The following is a 13,814-nucleotide window of genomic DNA, read 5'->3' as shown; positions in this document are numbered from 1 at the left end:
TAGGATACGTGAATCTATAGAACACGTGTGATTTTATCTCCATGAAAAATGTGCAAATCAGAGGAACATGTGGTCTGAATCTAGTTACAAAATACCCGCTTACATGAACAATGTGTGTACAGCAGTGGCACTCACTCATTTTCTTAGGAGAGCCACTTATGAGTAAGACCATTCCTCAAAGAGCCACAGAGCTTGCAAAACATTTCGCAAATACAAAGCTACACACATAGGCTATACGTCTACCCCTATCCCACGCTGTTACATAGCCTATGTTCTTTGACGTAGCTTCAGTATGCTGCCATCTGCTGGATAATTAATTTCAATGTTGCTAACACAGGACACAAACGGAACCTATAGAAGTTATAGCTATGTTCTTATTGTTATCAGTGGATCTGTATGAGGCGCAAAACAGTCTCGTGAGCTGCATAAAGAGTAACACTGGTGTAGAGTTTAAACACACTTCAGTTTGTGTTCACGTCTGCATGAGGGAAGGATCATTTGCAGAACATGAAGATTTTGTCACCCTTTGTCTAGCACTTTACCCCCCCCCCCCCACACGCAGGCTCCAGAACTTTGTCTGGCTCTTTACCCCCCCCCCCCCTCCAATGCAGGCTCCAGGACTGTACTAGTTAAAGGACAAGTCAAAAACATGAGGCCATTATTGGCCCAGTTTTCAGTCTTTCAGTCAGGATGGATTTCTGTGTGACACATGCGGGTTGTTAAACATCATGCAGGAGTGGGGAAAACATACTTGTATGTAAAGAACACTTTCCACGCCTCCACAGCTTGCTTGTAAAATGTGCTAGCTTTAAAGGGACGTTTACTTTGCTAAAATTGCAGTTAAGTAGAAGACCGAGACCAGTTGGTGACAGAATATACCCGACAGCCTAGCTGGACTGGATTGTGGGTCACTGGATCATTGTTGTCAGCAGCTGCAGTCTAAAATCTCACTGAGCCTGATATTAGAGCAACAACACAACTGGAAAGCCGCACAACATTACAATTTTGCCAGCGATTCATTTCGGAGTCCAAGTTAACCGATGTGCCCGCACAAGCGCGCAAGAGTCAATTTCTGGTGCTTGCAAATACCAACAGAAAACAGTTAAACCGCGTCAGACGGTTTTGACAACAGATCACATCCAGCCCCTACTCTCCCCTGCTGCCCAGCTGAGAAACAGTACAGTTTCTTGTTCATTTGTGTGGGTTGATTTTAAGTCAAAAACTGAACATCTGCTACATTTGTTGCCCCTTAGCAGAGTGACACAGTGTACTGACCACGTACAGACCAACAGAGTGATACAGTGTATTGACCACGTACAGACCAACACAGAGTGATACAGTGTACTGACCACGTACAGACCAACAGAGTGATAGTGTGCCGACTACGTACAGACCAACACAGACTGATACAGTGTACTGACCACGTACAGACCAACAGAGTGATAGTGTACTGACCACATACAGACCAACAGAGTGATACAGTGTACTGACCACATACAGACCAAGAGTGATAGTGTACTGACCACGTACAGACCAAGAGTGATACAGTGTGCTGACCACGTACAGACCAACAGAATGATACAGTGTGCTGACCACGTACTGACCAACAGAGTGCCACAGTATGCTGACCACGTACAGACCAACAGAGTGATATAGTGTACTGACCAGGTACAGACCAACACAGAGTGATACAGTGTACTGACCACGTACAGACCAACACAGAGTGATAGTGTATTGACCACGTATAGACCAACACAGTGATACAGTGTACTGAACACGTATAGACCAACACAGAGTGATACAGTGTACTGACCAAATACAGACCAACAGAGTGGTATTTTCAACAGGCTACAATACTACTTGATGTTCTAAAGGAATATTTTATTCCAGATGTTCCAACAGCATCCTTGTATGTCTAAATCAATATAAAACATAGCCTATAGGGGGCGTCCGGGTAGCATAGTGGTCTAGGGTATCGCCAGTTCAAATCCCTGTGTTACGTCCGGCTTGGTTGGGCGTCCCTACAGACACAATTGGCCGTGTCTACGGGTGGGAAGCTGCGGGTGGGGTGGGGGGGGACAGCCTCTCTCTTCAGTATATTATTCAGATGCCGAATTTCCTCCCCAGTTGTACTTGGCCAATTACCCCACTCTTCTGAGCCGTCCCAGTCGCTGCTCCACCCCTTCTGCTGATCCAGGGAGGGCTGCAGACTACCACATGCCTCCTCCGATACATGTGGAGTCACCAGCCGCTTCTTTTCACCTGACAGTGAGGAGTTTCACCAGGGGGACGTAGCGCGTAGGAGGATCATGCTATTCCCCCCAGTTCCCCCTCCCCCCTGAATAGGTGTCCCGACCGACCAGAGGGGGCGCTAGTGCAGCGACCAGGACACATACTCATATCCGGCTTCCCACCCGCAGACACGGCCAATTGTGTCTATAGGGATGCCCGACCAAGCCGCGATCCCCGTGTTGGTAGGCAACGGAATAGACCGCTACACTACCAGGACGCACCTCAGATATCTAATTTTATTGTTACTATACAACAACGCAATTTTTTTTAACAAGAAAAACTTGACCGTGTGTCTGCTCTGTGACCGTGTGTCTGCTCTGTGACCGTGTGTCTGCACTGCCGTGTGTCTGCTCTGTGACTGTGTGTCTGCACTGCGACCGTGTCTGCACTGCCGTGTGTCTGCTCTGCGACCGTGTCTGCACTGCGACCACGTGTCTGCACTGCGACCGTGTGTCTGCTCTGCAACCGTGTGTCTGCTCTGTGACCGTGTCTGCACCGCAAACGTGTGTCTGCACTGCCGTGTCTGCTCTGCGACCGTGTGTCTGCACTGCCGTGTGTCTGCTCTGTGAACGTGTGTCTGCACTGCCATGTGTCTGCTCTGCGACCGTGGGTCTGCTCTGCAGCTTCCGTTCCACCTCTGCTGTGACTGGACTGAATCAGAATCGTTCAAGCCAGACCAAAATCAGTCACCAGATTTAACTTATTTCTAAAAACCTTGAAGACAGCATCATAAAACATTCAGCAACAATTTATTGAAAATGACTAACAACCTCATCCATAACTATTATCAAACTGTCTCAAGAACCATGGGAGTTGTCGAGAGCCGACCTCTGAGTGACAAGTACAGGCAGAGGTTGGCAATAAGGGTGGGCGGTATTTCATATTCTGATGATTTGCTCTGATAGGCTGTATATTTATGGGTGCGTCTGATGACATGAGGATCAGAAAAAAGATCAGCTGAGAGATGCTGAACTAGAGAGGGTACTTTGAAAAGGAAAATGCAAAAAAAGGCATTTTACCTTTCATCTTTGTATTGCTTTTGAGTAGAAAGACAGTACAAAATCCATGACAAGTAGTAAGTGATGTTACAAAATTAACCATCATCAGTGAGGAAGAGAGGGAACGGGAAATCCTTGTTTATTTCTCCCAAGTTGCCAAACTATTTTCCTTGAACACCAACTATCATGAGCTTATAGAAAACTCATGGCACACACTCAGGGTCTTTGGTCTTTAATGATGTGTAGGGCTGTCACAGTCATTACATAATCGCCTGATCGTGATTATTTGACCTGACCGCGGTCATTTTGCATAATGGTTAGAATCGTTTCCATTCAAATGTATAAGAACAGCTGGATGAAGCTAAAAGAAATGTCATGTTTCATCACTACTCCCACCTCGTTTTCCAATGTTTGTTGTTTGACCGGCGCTCTTTTAATGATGTCATCTTGTGGCACCCCTGGCACAAGTGGTGAATTAGCGCCAACAAGCTGTTTATCTTAAGACGATTATTCTCTAATATTCTACAATATTGGACGACTGCATTTCAAAGAGTGTGTGTTGACATCAACATCGTGGACGTAGTTGCAGAGCCAGACAGATGAAAAAGGGGAGCACAATAACTTGGAGGAGACCGTTTGTCGGATTTGCAGCAAAAAGGAGGCGGTCAAAAGCGCGAATACCACACATTTAAAAACCATCTACGGATCCACCACCCCACCCAATTCGCCGACCTTGGAAAGACAGCCACCGCCGCAGCTCCATCCCGGCAACTGACTGTTCCCAAAGCGTTCGGACGAGTGTCTAACTAAAGACATGACAGTATCAGATGGTGCACGTTAACAGACAGTGTAATACTGTATACAGCCAAAGAAATGCAGCCATTCAATACGGCTGAAAAAACAGCATTTAAAGAAATGCTACAAAAGTTTGCCAAGTCCAACTGGGGAGAAAGGGGGGGGGGGGGCAAAAAAAGACAAACCATTAATCGCCATTATTTGTATGACAATTAATCGGCAACTAAAATGTCGTGATCGTGACAGCCATAGTGATGTGACAGTATAAGAACATTTGGTTGCCTAAGAAAAGTGTTTGAAGAGCTTGTCACCATTGTGTTGTGTTGTGGTTTATTAAGTATGTACATTAGTACAACTCTATCCGATTGTTCATATGCGTAAAAGCAACTGAAAAAAAAAACCACACCCTCTAATCAGTCTGTGAAAGAAATTATTATTATTTTATTTTATTATTTTTATTTTTATTATCTTCTTTAACCCTGCTTTGAATTGTATTACTTGTTATAGGGACGGGGTTATGGGGGGGTAGGGTGAAAATGTTTGCTGTACTGTGCTATTACTTGTTTTGATGTAATTTGCAAAAAAAATTCAATAAATATATTGCTTTAAAAAAAAAAGTATGAACATTAGTGGCACAGAAACTTCCGGTTTCACATGCTTATGAAACGCTGATAATGTTGCAACTCCGTCTGACAACACAGTCACCGTTTTCATTGAACAAATGATCCACTTCAACTGTAAACAGATTACAGACACCGGCCAGCAGGAGGCATCAGTTAACACGCTAAAACTCAATTTTAAACTATTTCAATGATGTAAGACTCATCAAGACCTTGTTGTTGGGTCTTGCTTTGTGAAGGCGGTTCGTTTCTGGAAGGGTCTGTAATGTGACTGCTAAGCTACATGTTATTTTGGCCCCAAAACGGTCACGTTTGTTCTTATCCAAGATTTAAGACTCCCGACATGCGCAGTTTAAAAAAAAAAGAAAAATGGGCATCTGGTGAGCGTAGTGGTCTATTCTGTTGCCTATCAACACAGAGATCGCCGGTTGAAATCCCCATGTTACCTCCAGCTTGGTCAGGCATCCCTACAGACACAACTGGCTGTGTCTGCGGGTGGGAAGCCGGATGTGGGTATGTGTCCTGGTCGCTGAACTAGTGCCTCCTCTGGTCAGTTGGGGTGCCAGTTCAGGGGGAGGGGGAACTCGGGGGAATGGTGTGATCCTCCCATGTGCTACGTCCCCCTGGTGAAACTCCTCACTGTCAGGTGAAAAGAAGCAGCTGGCGACTCCACATGTATCGGAGGAGGCATGTGGAAGTCTGCTGCCCTCCCTGGATCAGCAGAGGGGATGGGGCAACGGCCAGTCGGCGTGAAAGAGTGGGGTAACTGGCCAAATTCAATTGGGGAGAAAAGGTGGGGGGAGGGGGGGACGAAAAATCCTTGACCTTGTTGACCTTGTTGTTGGGTCTTGCTTTGTGAAGGCGGTTCATTTCTGGAAGGGTCTGTAATGTGACTGCTAAGCTACATGTTATTTTGGCCCCAAAACGGTCACGTTTGTTCTTATCCAAGATTTAAGACTCCCGACATGCGCAGTTTAAAAAAAAAGAAAAATGGGCATCTGGTGAGCGTAGTGGTCTATTCTGTTGCCTATCAACACGGAGATCGCCGGTTGAAATCCCCGTGTTACCTCCAGCTTGGTCAGGCATCCCTACAGACACAACTGGCTGTGTCTGCGGGTGGGAAGCCGGATGTGGGTATGTGTCCTGGTCGCTGAACTAGTGCCTCCTCTGGTCAGTTGGGGTGCCAGTTCAGGGGGAGGGGGAACTCGGGGGAATGGTGTGATCCTCCCATGTGCTACGTCCCCCTGGTGAAACTCCTCACTGTCAGGTGAAAAGAAGCAGCTGGCGACTCCACATGTATCGGAGGAGGCATGTGGAAGTCTGCTGCCCTCCCTGGATCAGCAGAGGGGATGGGGCAACGGCCAGTCGGCGTGAAAGAGTGGGGTAACTGGCCAAATTCAATTGGGGAGAAAAGGTGGGGGGAGGGGGGGACGAAAAATCAGAATATTCACATGTATGAAAATATTGGGGGGAAAAAAATCCAGGAATCTTAATTGGGTTTTGAATAAGTTGATTAAGACATCCCGATTTTGGAAATCAGATAAAGGCATTAACATGGCAATTCAATAATCCAGTATTAGCCAAATCACAGTAAGATCGACGTATTAGTGTGCACATAAACTCACACATTAACTCAATCAGATGGCGTCATGCAAAAAAAGATCCTACCTTGTCTCTTTTCTAATGAAGATAAGGAGCACGAAGGGGTGAAAGTTTGGAGGAAAAAGCAAAAGGAACATTAGGACTAATATCACACCCCCCCCCAAAAAATAAAATAAGAAAAAACACATGGAGGATGCTGACTGCAGAGCTGCTCTAGGTTTATGCACAGCGATCCTTTGGCAATATACTAGAAAGACGAGAGAAAGGTCAAGGGAACGGGAAGGTAGGAAGCATCATTCGGATATGGAACGCAGGAGGATAAGGAATGTTTGCTAGATTGTGGTGAGCTATGGTACCTTCTCCTTGCCCTTGCTGGGACTGGCATTCTTGGAGGTGGCTCCCACAACTTCCTTTTCTACCACACCCACAAATCGCTGCTCAGACTGGGTATGGAAAGACACAGTGCCCTTGGGCAGCTTCTTGATACGCACTGCATGGTTCCTCTGAGCTGACAGCATGTCCTTGAAGAAGGGGAGACATCTTTGTTCAAATATTCCTCAAAAGATTTTATCAATCAGCAGCGCTAAACAAGAATTTCATTAACATTGAAAAATAACTTACAGGCACCACTGTGAACTCCACTTCATCTGAGATATGCAGCTGGCTCTCCTCCAAGACTTCACTGAAGTGAAAGAACATCCTTGCCTCCCGATCTACACACTTTATGAAGCCAAAGCCATCTCGCATTGCAGCGATCACACCCTGGATGTAACCACACAACAGGACATATTAAGTGATACAAGGTTAAGGTCAATAGTCTACAGATCACACCAAGAACGAGTAGGTACCCCCCACACACCCGATACAAAAAGGAAAATCCGGTATCAGAATGTCTGTCAGGTTTGTCAGAAAAGACAAGCGGTGGTTGTAAACTTGCTTGCTGTACCCATCATCCTATCACGTGAACTGACATTAGGATTCAGTTGAGATCTCAGTAGTGCATCAAAAGAAGGACATTTGTCAGTAACCATTTGTCGCACCCGCTTAAAAGACTTCACACCATGATGCAATAAGACAGTGTAACTAAAACCCAACTTTTCCCTGAATGACTGAGTGTGCCAAGTGCTCAGATGGGCCCTGGCTGGCAGTGTAGAAATTATAAAAAAAAACAAAAACTTTACAGGAATAGCCAAAGACATGGGAAAATAAAAAAATTAAGCAAGAAAAGCCCAGGTTTATACCAATTTGTTTTTATTTCATCTCGTGTGTTTTTAGTGTCAGCTCCTTTGTCCGATCAAATTTTTTGGTTCCGTTTTAAAGTCAGGCTATACTGGGAGAAGTATGCTGAATATGGAGCTGCCAGGGAAGAGGGGAAGAGGAAGGCCAAAGAGGAGGTTTATGGATGCGATGAGGGAGGACATGCAGGTGTGACAGAGGAAGATGCAGAGGATAGGGAGAGATGGAAATGGATGATCCGCTGTGGCGCCCCCTAACGGGAGCGGCTGAAATTAGTAGTAGTACAAATTTTTTCCTGCATAGAGGAATTTTTGGCACCCCCCCAAAGACGTTTTAGCCAGCGCCAAAGGAAAATCACCAGTGCCAAAACGATAAGAATTGAGAATAAAAATAGCAATTCAAATCCTGTCCAGAAGTGTTTCATAGCTTGTTTCACGTTCAGCCCCTCTTTCTTGCAATTTCCGTGGTTGGGGCAATAGTAATCGAGTTAATAGACAGGTTATCAGGATCTTAAACATTTCGGCTTCATATCTATGGGTCCATTTCATGTCATGTCGGTGATTTCCGCGATTGTGAAGAGCGAGCTCAGAGTTACAGCGGCACATGAGCTCAGTGACAGCGAAGCTTGTTGAAGCTGGCAGCCGGCACATAGACAGCAGAGCGTTTTTGAAGACAGCCTTCAAGTCGGATCACCTGAGAGGTTAGTTTCCAGTGAAATTCAGCTTATTTTCTATATTGATGAGTATATTCATAGATACCTATTTTGTTCCGGACTGCCGGTCACTGACTGTGTGCTAGAGTTACGACAGACTGAAATCACACCCACCAGATGCTCGTCGTTTCAACAGGCGCACATTAATTAATTTCAGCTTGTTTTCAATTTATAAATATCATGAGTAATGTTAGGCTATAAAATATGTATACATGTATAACCATCCCGTTCTTAACAATAAGAATTTGTGTATTATTGTATTGTCTGTATTGTTGTTGTGGAGAAAAGAGAAGGGGTTGTTGAAAAACGGTTGAGAAGAGGGAGAAAAAAATGTTTTATGGTAAACTGATGTAAAAGACTGAATAGTTTGTATTTGGGCAGCCTGCTGTGTCTACATTAGTCTTAGAGTTGAATGTTTTATATTCCTTACAGTAACACGCCGTAAATGTTAGCTAGCTAGTTTCTTTTCGAGTTAACAGCTGTTCACATTAGCTACAGTCAGTTACGTTGTATCGATTACCTGCTGCAAACTAATGTTACGTTAGCTAGCTATTGAAAGACTGATGGGCGGCCAAGAAGACACTTTGGTCGTACTGTACTTGCCTTTGCCCACCCACTTTATTTCATTTATCTATAGCGAAGTGATAACGTTGCTGTATTATTTTCTCCACTTTCCTGTCATCCATTCAACTGTGCTGATTAGCCCTTGTCAACTCAGCCAGCTAGCTAGCTAGTCATCATCAACAGAACTAGCCACGTTGCCAGGCAACCACCACTTCTCACCAACCACAGGACTGAGGCGAGAGTAAAAGGAGGACTGAGATATCTTGGTTTTAGTTTAGCTATTGGCCAGTAAATTAGCATATTAACTATAGTTATTATTTTCATACCTTTCGACTATGGTGACTTACTGTACATGAAGGCACCAGCCCATTGTGTCCATATGTTAGACACTGTGTATCATGGAGCATTATGGTTTGTTACAAACTGTAGAGCTCTCACTCATCACTGTGTCCTTTATTCCAAAGTCAATTGGCCTGCACTATCAACACGACGACTTAGTCACTGCTATGTTTTTATCTACAAGGCCATTCTGGGTACCCTCCCCTGTTATTTATCTAGCTTTCCGTCCATAAAACATGGCACTTATGGATTACGGTCTCAGGACACCTTACAAATGACTGTTCCTAAAGTTCAGACTGAGCTGGGCAAGAAGGCCTTTACGTTTTCTGCACCATCTGCCTGGAATAGCCCGCAAAATAGACTTAAACTCCAGGACTTGGTTACTCTATCCGAATTTAAAGGTATGGCTAAGTCTATGGAAATTGAGTCTGTTGGAAATTATAAATGTTTCAATTGATAACAGGTTTGTATCTTTTCCCTTCATTTTTATGCTATTTTGCACTTTGAGCTATGCTGTTGTCTTCATGTGAGTGTGTGCTGAAACTGGTATACTGCTGCCATTCTTGGCCAGGTCTCTCTTGTAAAAGAGATTTTAATCTCAATGGGACTAATCTGTTTAAATAAAGGTAAATGAAATGAAATGAAAATCTAGGCATTTATAAGTCCTCCGTTATGGGACAGTGCTAGGGAGGTGAAGAATACTGTATCTACCCATTCTGTTAGCTACGCGAATAGTGAAGCCAACACAGTTTCAACAGGAGCGGAACTTTGCGTCCATTCTCGGGCCGTGAGACGGACAGACACCCCTCACCCTCAAACCCACACCCCTCACCCTCAAACCCACTCCCCTCTCCCTCAACCCCACTCCCCTCAACCCCAATCCCCTCTCCCCCAACCCAACTCCCCATTGTGAATTATCTTTGCCCACCTCAACCTCGCTCCCTTAACCCCACTCCTCTCCCTCAAATCCCTCTCCCTGAACCCCACTACCCTCTCCCCCTTACAATGTTGTAATAAAATGATTTTTTTTAGGAGTCACGCGACGCGGAGTTTGAGAATGGCTGCTTGAAGACCGTCTCCGACCAGCGTGGCTTTTAAAATACATTTTAAATTATAGTTGAACGACGCCATAGTTAATATTTGCTGAGCTAAAACAAAAGTTACAGCCGAAGAAATGTCAGGAAAAGAAAAGAAACACCAAGGAAAGAACGCAACGTCAAAAAGAGCAGACTCTCCTGATCGACCTAGCAGCGACAAGCGTGGTGGGTTGGCTGACGCGACTGCTAACATCACAGACGAGCCTACTGCTAGCAACGTGGCCACTGATATCAAGAATATATACAACCTCCTGAAAAACATGTCCACTGGGCACAACAACAAGCTTGATGAAATCCAACGAACCATCACCTCCATGAAGTCCAAACTGACTGCCATTAACACACGCATGTCCGACGTCGAAGGTCGGCTAGGCTTCCTGGAGGATAGCGAAAAGGCCCGGAAAAAGGACCCGCCTTCCACCCGGGCCGGACTTGAGCAACTCCGGCTGCGGGTGGATGATCTAGACTCCCGAGGCCGCCGCAACAACCTTGTGTTCATAGGCTTTCCCGAGTCCTGTGAGGGTAAAGCGGCTCTCTCATTTCTAACCGAGGTGATCCCGGATATCTTGGGTCTGGACTTTCCCAAAGGTTTGGAACCGGACAGAGCCCATCGTGCACTAGCCCCACGGAGAACAGACGACCAACCACCGAGGGCCATTGTGGCTAGGTTCCTGCGCTTTCAGGACCGTGACCGGATCATGCAAGCAAGCCGAAACAAGGGTAAACTGGAATGGAGAGGGCATCGCATCATGATCTTCCCCGACTATGCAAAGGCGGTGAATGATAAACGCAGACAATTCAAGCAATGCAAGGAGATGCTCCATGAACGCCGAGTTGCATTTTCCCTGCGTTTTCCGGCAGTGTTGGTCATCAACCCTAAGGGTCAGGGAGGACAGCGACATGAGTTCAAGGACCCGAGAAAAGCCCTAGAGTACATCAAGACCCTGTGACTGACTTAACTTGAGCCCACACACTTGACCACTGATCCATATGGGCCATAGACTTCTGAACATCGTTCCTCACTGCCCATAGCCTACATGGCGCAGCCAATAGGCTAACTTTAGAAAATAACTTTTTTCCCCTAAATCAAGCCTTGGGCAGGATTGCCAATCTCTCAAAGACGTAACGTACAAGTAACGTCCAAGCTCATTTGAAACGTCTGTTCTACTTTACAATGAGCTGGCCTGTGTTTATCTGACTAAGTCAGGGTTTATTTTATTAGCCTATACTTTAGTATTCATTTCTTCACTTAGGCTAAAGCCGTATTAGGCTATTGTTTTCTGTTCTCCATTTGTTGGACGTGAATTTTGATTTTAGCTTTAAGTGTTGTAAGGCAATCGTCTGATCACATGGGGGTGTGTATGAGTGCATGTGAAGGAGTTGGTTGCAGGCAGAGCATAACGTTAACTCGCCTGACAGCCTAACAGTTTTGTTACGTCAGTGCACTCTGCTCGAGGTTGAAAACAGGCTTTGCATACTTGCATAGTGTTGGTAACATTAACATGTTTGCTCATGGTTAATTGTGTTAAAATTAGGCTACCATTTCGCTCTTTAGTTCATGAGCGTTGACGTCGTTCAATCATCTGCAATAGTTGAAAGCCATGCCGGTTTGGTCTGAGAGCAGCATATTTCTACGAGTCGCGGACCATTCTGTTTTGTTTTAGAGCTAAGCAGTGATAGACTGCATGGCAGAGTTTACACAACTCACAGTTGTTCATGTGTTTGTTTCTTTGAATGCCCACGCTATGTTTTTCTTGTTTTTTGTGTGAGTCTACTAAGGCAGATAGGGGTATAAAAAAACATATTGCACACGCACAGTATGCAGTCACATAAGGGAGTGTGCTACTTGAGCCTAAATGTTAAGGGTCTACATTCGCTGGTTAAGAGGAAAAAAGTTTTGTCTTATCTGAAATCTAAACACTGTGATGTAGGGTTTCTCCAGGAAACGCATTTATTAGATCAGGAGGCAAGAAAACTACGTACTGGGTGGGTGGGATATGTGTCTGTAGCATGTGGATCTAGCCACAATAGGGGGGTGGCTATACTGATTAATAAGCATCTCCAATATAAATGCATTAAGGAGACCACAGATGATTCAGGGAGGATCTTAGTAGTTCTAGCTGAAATACAGGGCCACTCAGTTATTCTAGCTAATGCCTACGTGCCCAACATTGAAGACCCATCCTTTATTGGTAGGTTGGAGTGTATTTTGGGGGAGATGGGAGACCACCCAGTCATCATGGGGGTAGATTTTAATCAGGTGTGGGATCCTGTTCTGGATCGTCAGCCGTCAAGGCCCCAACCCCGTAGGTCAGTGAGTGTATTGAAGGATATGTGCAAGGATCTGGGCCTGGTAGATGTATGGCGCCTACATAATCCAACTTCCAGAGAATATACATACTACTCCCCACCTCATGGCACACTCTCTAGGCTTGATTACCTCTTTATCTCAGACTCCATTGTATCCTCTGCAACATCCTCTAGTATTGGTAGTATTCACATTTCAGACCACGCTCACGTAATGGTCAGCATTCTCCCCTTTAACAAGTTGAATAGGACTTCAAGATGGAGGATGAATTCAAGCCTTCTTCTGGATGCTGGCTTCAGAGAATCCTTAAGAGCCCAAATAAACCTCTATAAGGAAACTAATCTACTAACATCCCCATCAATGGGAACAGCATGGGAAGCCATGAAAGCCTTCCTAAGAGGACATGTCAATCAACATGCCTCTTTTAAGAAAAAACGGAATATGGCTAAACAAATTGAATTAGAAAAACAAATTGAGACAGCTGAGACCGCCTATATACAAAACATGATGCCTACTAATTTAACCTCACTTACATGTCTTAAATATCAATTTAAGTCCATTCTCACTGAGAAAGCAGTTTGCCCTATTCAGAGCCAGGCAAAAACAATTTGAAGAGGGAGACAAAGCAGGGAGAATGCTGGCCAGATACATAAAGCAGAAGGAGACAATGAGCGCCATACCAGCGATTAGAGATCAGGGGGGGACCCTATTATCAGACTCCTCAGATATCAATGCAGAGTTTAGACAATTTTACGCCAGCCTGTATACTTCTGCATTGCAGGCGAACAGTGAGGAAATCCGAACCTTCCTTGGTAGTCTGAACCTCCCCACTCTGTCTGATGAGCAGTGTGAGTTATTAGATGAGCCCATCACTGTTGAGGAGATAGTAGAGGTCATTAGAAGCCTACCATCAGGTAAAGCTCCTGGCCTTAACGGCTTCACAGCTGAATTCTACAAGTGCTATGCACTGGAGTTAGCCCCCATGTTATTAGATATGTACACAGAGGCGTTTCAAAATGGCTCCCTTCCCCCCTCCCTGATGGAGGCAGTTATTACTGTAATTTTAAAAAATGGTAAAGATCCAGTAGATTGTAAAAGCTATAGGCCCATCTCATTGCTTGGCTATGATGAAAAGGTGCTATCGAAACTGCTAGCCAACAGACTCAACAAAGTCATCACTACCCTGATCCACCCTGATGAGGTGGGCTTTATCCCCAAACGTAGCTATGCTGACAACATCAGACGCCTGAT

At 45.0% G+C, this 13,814-nt stretch overlaps 1 protein-coding gene across 3 annotated transcripts in view; it reads right to left on the bottom strand.

Moving 5' to 3' along the window:
- Positions 1-13,814, bottom strand: part of csde1 (cold shock domain containing E1, RNA-binding) — a 44,836-nt gene that overhangs the window by 7,763 nt on the left and 23,259 nt on the right. For all 3 annotated transcript variants that reach the window (XM_056273475.1, XM_056273476.1, XM_056273477.1), the window contains 2 exons: positions 6,929-7,069; positions 6,664-6,828 (listed from right to left, as the gene is read on the bottom strand). In XM_056273475.1, coding sequence (XP_056129450.1) covers positions 6,664-6,828; positions 6,929-7,069 — 306 coding nt within the window. The remainder of the gene's footprint in view (positions 1-6,663; positions 6,829-6,928; positions 7,070-13,814) is intronic.

The sequence above is a fragment of the Lampris incognitus genome, chromosome 2 (assembly GCF_029633865.1).
Source record: "Lampris incognitus isolate fLamInc1 chromosome 2, fLamInc1.hap2, whole genome shotgun sequence".
Lineage (NCBI taxonomy): Eukaryota > Metazoa > Chordata > Actinopteri > Lampriformes > Lampridae > Lampris > Lampris incognitus.
The sequence above is the reverse complement of the archived record's forward strand: the minus strand, read 5'-3'. Positions and strand labels throughout refer to the sequence as shown.